At 49.2% G+C, this 9,710-nt stretch overlaps 3 protein-coding genes; 2 read left to right on the top strand and 1 right to left on the bottom strand.

Moving 5' to 3' along the window:
- Positions 1–1,001: 1,001 nt before the first annotated feature.
- FFUJ_13617 (related to MSN5 protein (multicopy supressor)) lies at positions 1,002–5,082 on the top strand (the record flags this gene model as incomplete). XM_023576322.1 has 6 exons in its annotated part: positions 1,002–1,868; positions 1,918–2,106; positions 2,156–3,034; positions 3,085–3,188; positions 3,240–4,246; positions 4,304–5,082. 6 exons carry the CDS (start codon positions 1,002–1,004, stop codon positions 5,080–5,082), a joined length of 3,825 nt encoding a protein of 1,274 aa, XP_023429489.1.
- A 1,076-nt stretch (positions 5,083–6,158) lies between these two features.
- Positions 6,159–8,614, top strand: FFUJ_13618 (thi1-like regulatory protein; the record flags this gene model as incomplete). XM_023576323.1 has 6 exons in its annotated part: positions 6,159–6,223; positions 6,282–6,676; positions 6,730–6,812; positions 6,865–7,499; positions 7,548–7,718; positions 7,771–8,614. The coding sequence occupies 6 exons, from the start codon at positions 6,159–6,161 to the stop codon at positions 8,612–8,614; spliced, it is 2,193 nt and encodes a 730-aa protein (XP_023429490.1).
- A 373-nt stretch (positions 8,615–8,987) lies between these two features.
- FFUJ_13619 (probable hydrolase (HAD superfamily)) lies at positions 8,988–9,710 on the bottom strand (the record flags this gene model as incomplete). Its single annotated transcript, XM_023576324.1, has 1 exon — positions 8,988–9,710. One exon carries the CDS (start codon positions 9,708–9,710, stop codon positions 8,988–8,990), a length of 723 nt encoding a protein of 240 aa, XP_023429491.1.

A 9,710-nucleotide genomic window follows, 5' to 3' on the forward strand; every position in this document is an offset into this window, starting at 1 on the left:
GGACCCCTTCTATAGGAGTTACATGAGCTAGAATCAAAGCCTATCGATCTCCTTTTCAGCCTTGCAGCTTGGTTAATGGCCGGGCCCCTGTCATACAGGAGGTTAAACCACATAGAAACAAAGGACCCCGACACCGAGTAGGGCCAGCTGTAAGTGTCATCGTGGACATACATGCATGAGGAGCTTGATACGTTGAACGGTAAGAAATAAGTTGACAGTTGTTCATCGGAGTCACATACTGATGCTCTCCTTGTGATGCTTCCGGGGAGCCTGAGCCCAAGACTGTACGGAGAGACCTATTGAGACTTCATAGCTGTATTTTGTTTTTCTGATTCAGCTCCCACTTCATCAGGGGCGATAGTTCTTTGTCGGTTCTAAATTCATGCATGAGGCGTGCAAGGTGAATTGTTTCAAATGGGGCTGCCCCGCCACCAATGGCTGGCTGGATGTACTAGGTAAGCTAGGTAGCTGGTCTAGGCTCGCTCACTGATCATTCTCGGCTCTCTTCAGCCTGAGAGCTCTGAATTTTAGCCCAACACTTAACTTCCCTCTCACCACTTTCACTTTCACTTTGGCTTTCTCTCACCATCTCCAAAGCAACTTGATACTGTGACCAATCTTTTCTTCTCGGGTTATCTTCTGCTTCACCGCCTTTGTTGGGAAAAATAATTTACTTTGCTTATTTGCATCGTGCCATCTGCCCCCAGTCACTTCCGGCTCTTCGCTTGCTTGTTCGCTATCTGCTTCATCTTGCTCCCGCCGTCGCAAACGAAACCCTCGAACCCGTGAACCCCAAACAGCAGACAACGACGATCCGCCTTTTTCTGCCTCTCTCCATGGCTGTGGCCTAGATATTTCTCCGTGACCAGATCTCCGTTACAAAGCCTGCGTAGAACAAGCGCTTTTGCTCCCGTGCTCTGCTCTGCTCTACTTTTCCGTGAACCCTACATTCGGCGGCCATCCATCGCTCGCGTATTGATCCGCCAGACGAAAGCACCAATATGGCAGCCAACGGGAGCTCAATTCCCTCGGCTGGCGCCGGTGGTGAATCTCAAGTGCTCACCAAAATCCACCAGGCTCTTGAGGTCGTCCATAGCCCGTACTCATCCAACGATGCCCGTAGGCAAGCCCAGGATTTCCTCGAGGAGGTCAAGGGATTCGACGAAGCCCCCATGCAAGGCTATAACCTCGCCTCCGACAAGGCTCATTCCCCTGTTGTTCGACACTACGCCCTCTCTCTGCTAGAGCATGCGATCCGGTACCGATGGTCAACGTACACCCTAGAACAGACGGATGCCCTGCGACAATGGGTATTAAGCCTTGGCCAAGCCATCGCGAAGGAGGATCCAGCTTATATCAGAAACAAGACCGCCCAACTCTGGGTTGAGGTCGCCAAGAGATGCTGGGGTGCTGAATGGATGGACATGGACTCTATGCTTTATCAACTATGGGACATTGCCGATTCCCCAGTGCACAAGGAACTAGTAATGTTTGTCCTCGAGAACCTCTCCGACGAAGTCTTCACTGGGGATGACTCAGTTGTCGCCATGCGGGAAGGTGTGTTGAGTAAGGCTTGTGTTGAGATCTTTACTCCAACCGTGGTGTTAGTGGAGGCCTTCCCTAACCGTCAGCCTGGTCCTCCGGTGCGATATGGCGACGATGGTTGGCTAAGCCGTTTGTCCCAGTTTCTGGATTACTGTCTGAATCAGGCACCCAAGGACAACGAGGATGTCAAGATGTGCATACACAAGGGCCTATCTGTGTTCTTATCACTCATGCCTTGGGCAATCCCGAAAGCTATTTCCTCGGCTCGCTGCGTTGAGGTTATGTGCGCTGGGCTAGCTTCGTCACAAGTCACCATTCAAAAGGTAAATTATTCGAATAGTACACGAATGACTTGTGCTGACCAAAACACAGGCTGCGTTGGAAGGTCTCCATGCTCTGTATTGCAGAACTAACTTCAATGACGAGGAATTTCGTGATCTAGTTGGCCCCATGTTCAGAATCGGGTCAATACAACTATGCAAACAGCTTTTTGAGTGGTCTGCTGTTGACCCTGAGGACGTTGACGAAGACAAATACCAGACACTGAAGAAGCTATCAGAGGTACGTCGAATGGCGCATAGCTCCAGAGCCATACTAACTTGTTGTGTAGATGTTGTCTTGCCTCGGGGACTACTTCGATAGGAAGTTTGCAAAATTGCCTGCTGATACCGCCAAGGAAGATTTCCTGGCGCTCCTAGTACAGGTTGTGCAGCATCAGAGCCTGATGGTCTCTATTCCTGTACTTGTCACATGGACGCGACTCCTCAGTAACCGCTTGATTGGCCCAACCGAGCTTGTTTCCGCCTTCATCCCACCCCTGCTGGAGACATGCAGTTCGAGATTGGTTCGATTCGAGAACCTCCCAGAGGATACTCAAGACGCGACATTACTCTACCTCATGGAAGATACAGATACGGTCCCTGAACGACACGCTTTCTTGGGCAACTACCGCCGATATAGCTCTCAGATCATTGAGGCTGTTGTCCAGTTGAAGTTGGTTGACGCGATACAACACATTCTCGGCCGCACAGAAGATCTTTTACAGCATCTCTATGACGGCCAGCCTCCCTTAGACAAGCAAAACTATTTTAAGCACTCCATGCCAGTCCTGCGCGTCGACGCTCAGTTCACAGTCATTGAGGCCACACTAAAGGGGTACTCCAAATGGCGCAAGCATAGGCCCCAAGAGCATCAGCAACAAGGGCCAGAAATTGAAGCCAATCTGGAGTCATGGTGCAATAAGCTGCTCGAAATGAGCTTTGAGGACCCCATGATTCGAAAGCGAACCCTTCAGCTGCTTGTCTACTTCTCGACTACCGCGCTCAATAAGAACGCTACGTTCATGTTGAAGGTATTGGAGCATATCTTGATGACCTGGCCAGCTCTCCAGCCAGAATACCGTGCTTTCAACGACGCTATCAAGGACCTGCAGGGTGAAAGCATGATCGAGTTGCAGCGATTGGCGTCAGAGATGCCAGATCATCTGCTGGTAAGTTGATTTGAACGTTGGTTCTGGGCCCTATTCTAATTACCTCGCAGGGTGTATATGACCAAATAGAGAGCAAAGTCAATGAAATGATGTCGTCTGGATCGCTTGACGAGAAGCGCTCCATTGCCTACAAAAGCTTTCTCTTCATCATTATGTCAGTATACATGTGACGGTACGCAGCTATAGCTCGCTAACCACTTGACAGACACCGAGCCACCAGTGTGGATGCTCAGGCCAAGATCCAGAAGCTACGTGAGTTCATTGATCCTGTAAAGGCTCAATGGCAGACCGATACCGTGCGCAACTCCCTGGAGTCGTACGCTAGCTTCTGTGAGTTATTGGGACTAGACAAGGCTCAAAACTACATGGCCAACCGCCGAGCACATGAGATCGCGGATTGGGGCTCGCAAGAACTCGACGCTGAAGGACTTGCTCTTCAGAACGAACTCGAGGAACGACTTAAGCTTCTTCCGCTTCGTTCGACGAAGAGCTTCCTAGCCTTCTCAGTTGAGAGACTCGATAAGTCGTCAGATGCTTTCAAAGCCTCGTACGCTCTCTGGCAAGACGGATTTCCAGAAATCTTGGCCGATCTGCTCAAGTTCCTGACTTACGCGCATGCGTCGCATAAACCTGACAATTGGGTCGGACTACCAGGTGAAGCGGTGTCGACTGTTCACCGAATTCTAAGTGATCGGTTTTGGCAAGCCGGAATTTCCGAGGGCAGCAAAGACGATTTCTATGCTCGCGTCATGGACAAGAAGAACACGATGGAAGGTCTCGCCTCAACTATCCGAGGATCCGTTCGATTTGTTCGCGAAACAGCCTATGCTATTATTTATTGCATGAGTCGCTTGGAACGGCAGTTTTACGGATTCGAGGGACTCTCTGCGCCTCTCTCCAAGGCCCTATTCTCAGACTCAGTTTGGTTGTCTACACACCAGCAGAGTAACTTGCTGAACCTGGTTAGATACCTTGTTGACGATTGTCCTGTTGACTGCCGAGAGCATTTTCTTCCGCAGCTACTGGCGGCATGCTTCCAACAAATGGATGCCAAGATTAACGGGGAATGGGAAAAGATGCAGCGCCAGCAGGAGGTGGCTGCAGATGGCGAGGCCGGTCTCAAGGAAGAGATGAAAGCGGAGAGTATTCTTCGACAAGTAACCTACACGGCAGTATTGATGGTGGCCGACTTTCTCGATCCCACCAAACCTAGTGAGTCCAAGGAGGTTGCAAGTTTGTCAAGAGGAATTGAACTAACAGTCTCCTTAGATGGGCCAATTCAGAATGGAGACAGCAACTCGGGAGTTGACCAAGACAAGGATTACCCTAGCCTTAGGAGGTTCTGTCTCACTCATCAGGAGGTTGTAGAGCCTTTACTTGTCTTCTGCACACATGGTATTCACGTGCGAGACAGCAGGTGCTGCACCATGATTCTGCGATTGTTCATATCGTTGGTTCCCGAGTTTCATCTCGTGGGTGGCCAGTTGCCCAAGTCTGTGCTACAAAGCCCAATGGAAGCACATCTTGCGACAGATAGGTTTCCTATCCCGTCAGCAATCTCTTCGGCTATTCGGGAGTATATCTCGCTCGATGTGCTGAAAGCCTGCATCACATCGTTCCATGAGCCTTACTTTGTGGAACTACAGAAGGACTTGGCCGCGCTGATCGCAACAATTGTTGTCTTCTATAGCCCCATCACGCCGTCACCTAGGGACGTACTTCTCTCGCTACCCAATGTGAGTATAACGGATCTGGACCGGCTGTCGACGTACATGGCCAAGCCTGGTGCGCATACTCGCCAGCAGCGAGCTCTGGTTTTGGATCTGCTCAAGGATCTCAAGGGTGTGAGTGTGTCCGAGATGGGTAAACTCCCCAAGAGCAGTGGATTTGGTGGCTCCAATCGCAAGAGGACGAACCGAAGCAAGATGGCGCAGCAATTCATGAGCGACCAGCAGTCAGGACAGGATCCGACGCGTTCAGGTATGAATGTGGCTCGTCGGGCTACACCAGATGCACTGGAGGGCGTCTCGAATCTTTTTGAGGGTTAAGGATTCCATGAGGGAGAGACTATTGCCTCAGAGGCAGCAATACCTTTAGAAATCACCCTTACAACATGAGAGTGGACAGTACCAGAGTTAGACCCGCGAGCGGAAAAGAAAAATGGATGGAAGTTGCAGGTTCAGGCCAAGGGCCCTCATCGTCGAGCTTCAGGGGCGGTATAATAGAGATGGGCGGTTAAGGGGGGGACAATAGACAGGACCGGACTGAGGAATCTGGAATGAATCATCAGGAGTATTAGAGCGAACATAGGTCAGGCTAGGATGAGCATTGACATGTTTTACTTGATGTTATTTGACTTGCTTGCATATTGAGGTTGACGCATAATCATGCCATGTTGCATTGGCTCCGTCTGCAACTTCTGAGGCCGGCTGTATATAATGCGCAATGACATTGCGTATACAGCCACAATCAGCAACAATCAGTCCATTGCGAAACATTTCTTATAGCTCAGCTATGAATCTGGAAACCGGTGAGTACTCTACAGGGCTCGGTAGTGCCAGGGCCGGCCCGGGACTTGAAAGCCATCCCGGCACATGTTTCCCCCTTTTGAATAAGTGACCGACTTTTTTATGACGTCGGCTGTTTTCTGGACTCTGAAGAGATAAACTTATGGGGGTTCACCGGGGAAAGCATCCGATAAAACTGCAAGGTCAATCACACGTCAGATTGGAGAAGAGGGTGGCATCCTTGCGTATGAGGCTTGTGGGTTCATAACCGGCGGTGGCAGTGTTGCAGGATCCGGAGATTAATGAGCTGACTTTGAAGTGGCAAAGCGAGGAGGAAATTCTGCTTTGCGTTTCGACCACTTTCACGTGCCTTTGCCTCTCTTCAACTGAAGATAGTACTGTTTTGAGGCCGTCGCCGGCGCCGGTTGATTCTCCGGGACCGGGCCGTAAGTACTAAGTTAGGTAGCTTGCGTTTTAAGCCGGCGCATTCTTGGACATCAAGTTCCGGCATAAAATCAGGAACTTCCCACGATTTCTCTAGAGACTTTTGCGACTGAATTGATGTTCATTTTCCCCCATTTGGCTCCGTCATAATTGACACCAGTGATTGAGTGAATATGGATACAATAGAGTACCGGCCAACGTCCCCTATCCGGAAGACACATAGAAGAACGACAAGAGCGTGAGTGGTGCTCTATGTCCTTTCAAGCCAAAGATATGAACTGATTGGTTCTATGCAGATGCGATGATTGTCGCCGACTCAAGGAGAAATGTATCGGCTCCATGCCCTGCGACAGATGCAAATACTTTGGCAGGCCTTGTCAGTTCAGCGATAGGTTCAGAAGAAGCCGAGTTTCTCGTACAGCAGTACAAACAGTCAATGCATCCGCGGTGGAAGTAACGTCTGGGGATGTCTCTGTGTACTTTGAGGCGGAACGTATCCAGGCGCTAGAGCATATCGTGAGACATTACACAGGGCTCGAAGAGTTCAGCAGGGAGAGGCTTGAGAACGTCATCGCAGATCTTTTGCCTCTACGTAATCAAGAGGAGGGTTTGGTAGATATGATTGAGGTTGAGAACGATGATGCGAGTTATGATGGGAGGGATTGCGAAAGTGTAGGTACAGCGTCAACCGGTAGGCCTTGTTCTGCTTCGAACGGTGTATAACCAGGGCTAACTTGGTGTCAGCAAACGTAGAGTTCTCTCACCACGAGTTCTCTCGTCGTGTGCAGAAGAAGGTCAAAGATGAGCTGGCCGACTTTGAGTTCGAGGTAGGATGTCCCGTCCCACAGGTCAACCGGTGTCCACTAACAACACGTTCAGGACTCAGGGACAGACACAGCAGTCAGCGACAAAGCAAATGCTTCTCAGCTTCTATCTAGAGACGCAGCAGTGCTTGAAGCTGTGTCTTTGTTCCCACCAGCTCCCTCTGCACTGACCCTCTTGCGAGTATTCTTTGAGATCGCCCAAACAAACTATTTCTATACCGACGAGGAGGTACTTCGACAACGCCTTGACCAGTTCTACTCTTGTCCTACACGTGTGGGTAGCGAAGATGCCCCTTGGGTCTCTGTCGCGTTGATGGTCTTTGCGCTCGGAACACAATTCTCGCATCTCTGTCAGTCTTCGGTTAGGGGCTCAAATCGAGAGCTCATGAGAGATGCCCACGATATCTGTCAGACCATGGATGATACTATTGCATCGACATTCTACAGAAAGGCCACAAACCTGATCCCTGATATTCTAGGTATGGGCTGCATCGAAAGCGTGCAGGCCTTTCTCCTATTCGGCATATATGTCCTTCCTATCGACCCAGCTGGCTTGTCTTGTACCTATTTCGGAATTGCTATCAAGGTGGCAACACAATTCAACCTTCATCAGAAGACTCTCCGAGATCTATCTCCTCGAGAAGTAGAGCTGCGGAAAAGAGTTTGGTGGACTGCCTATGTTCTCGAACGGTATGTTCAGACTCAGCGAAACCTTTTACAAGACCTAACATACAACAGCCGGATTTGCATCTTACACGGACGGCCTGTTTCTATTTCAAGACTAGATATTGATGCTAATCTGCCAATTGATTTGGAAGAACTGCAACCCAAGGAGAGAATCAACACTTTTCAAAACAACATGGCCATGCTCAAGCTGACTATCTTTATGGAGGATGCTCGAGATGGAATGTAAGCAATATTAACTAATGCCATTTGAAATTGAAAGACTAACTAGACACAGTCTGGTTTTAAAGAACAAAGACAAAGTGCAGAAAGTCAAAGCATTTCAAAACATGGTCCAACTCAAGGAGAGGCTCCGCAGTTACTGGCAAAGTCTCTCCGAGGACACCTTTTGTCGAGACCTGACACCTGGCAAACCACTATTCCGATCCAACATACACCTCTTCTTAACATATAATTTGATCCATATCCTGATTGGTCGATCTTTTATCCTGGACGAGCTGAATATCAACACCAAGGACACGCCGAGTGCAGAGTGGACGAAACTCAGAAGCGAACTAGTCAACGACTGTATCAACAGTGCCGTCACCACTATTCACCTTTGTCAAACTCTGCATGATGAGACTAGTCTTTCAAAATCTTCTTACACGGAGTTCAGCTCCTGCTGCGCTGCTGTTCTCGCGCTGGTAGCAAAATGTGTCTCGGACAGGAGCAGCAGTTGTAAGGATGCCTGCAAGAAAGGGATGGAATTACTGCGAGAAATATCAACCGGTGTCTTTTCGACAAGTGGTGAGAAGCGCACAGTAGAAGGGCTAGAGATTGCTTTCGACAGACTGAACCACGCAAAGAGGCGAGACAGCAACGGGAAGCTCGACGAAGATGGATATCTCCAGTTTCGAAATTGGGTAGCCATGCAGCAGATTATTCCAGGAGGATCGCTTCAGCTGCCTCGACAGGAAAATTCTATGCTGGACGTTTTTGGAGGGCCTTTGCTCACGTATCAATGTTCTGGCATGGCCGGAGGTTACAAGACTGGTTGCTCTCTGCCTGCGCGTACGGAAGTGATTTCATTGCCAGATCTAGGAGATTGGTTTGATCATGGGTTTGAGCAGCCGGTGGCTTAATGGTATATGACTTACGACTTACGATATTGAATTTCATTCTAACTATGTACACGAAAGCTTTACTACGTTACATCTTTCAAAGTTCTCTCACGGAAGTAAGGCCATCGCCAGGTATAACGGCTTGTATCTGATTCAGCTTAATTGTCGCTAACTATCCTGGCTCCTAGCTGGAACATTCAAAACTGGCACAGTACACCAGTCTGCAACTACGCCCTCAAAGCCACATTGATAAGATTCAATGACTCTTATTAAACAACCACTTAGACATTCCTGAGTTGAACAGTGCACAGATCAAGTACAAGTCAATGCTAGAAGTTGGATAATTTTCCCTGGATGACCTGTATTACATGATGTATGTCAAGTTTATGCTCGTTTACTTGCTATCAAGTTCCTTCTCCAACGCATCAGCCATATCTCCAAGTGTGGCAAACTTCCAATCATACAAAGGATCCTTTGTGTTGCCCATACTAGCTCCAGGTCTCTCAATCCAACTTGATTTGATGCCCATCTGCTTCGCAGGCCGATGATCATGAAACTGGCTCTGCGCAGTCTGCAGCACCCTTTCCTTGGGAATACCAAACTTGGCCTCTACTTCCCGCAACATATACTTGAAATTGTTCAGGTTAGGTTTGTAACTTCCAACGTCTTGTGCAGTGATGATCAGGTCGAAGGGGGTGCCCTGAAGAGGACCTGCATTGCTGCCGGAGAAGGATTCGCGGTCGACATTAGACAGAACAACGAGCTTGTAATGTTTGCCGAGACGACGAAGAGCATCAACAGTATCAGGAAATGCTGGCCATGATCCAATTGAATCGCCAAAGGCCTTGTTTTGTTCAGATGTGGGCTTAGAGAAGCCGAGACGCTCTGCAACATGAGGGTGGATGGTAGTCAGAAGCTCAGAATACTTCATGTCAGGAGTCTTTTCCTGTTGAGCAACTTCAGCCTCATGATAGATCTTCAAGAGATCTTCGCGAGATATTTCGGCATTGTTGGACTGGAGAAGGGGCCTGAGGCCATTTAGAACGCCAGTCTCCCAGTCAATGAGAGTACCGTAGACGTCGAAGGAGAGGAGGCCAAAGTCGGAGATCTTGCTCAT

This window comes from Fusarium fujikuroi, chromosome FFUJ_chr04 (assembly GCF_900079805.1).
Source record: "Fusarium fujikuroi IMI 58289 draft genome, chromosome FFUJ_chr04".
Lineage (NCBI taxonomy): Eukaryota > Fungi > Ascomycota > Sordariomycetes > Hypocreales > Nectriaceae > Fusarium > Fusarium fujikuroi.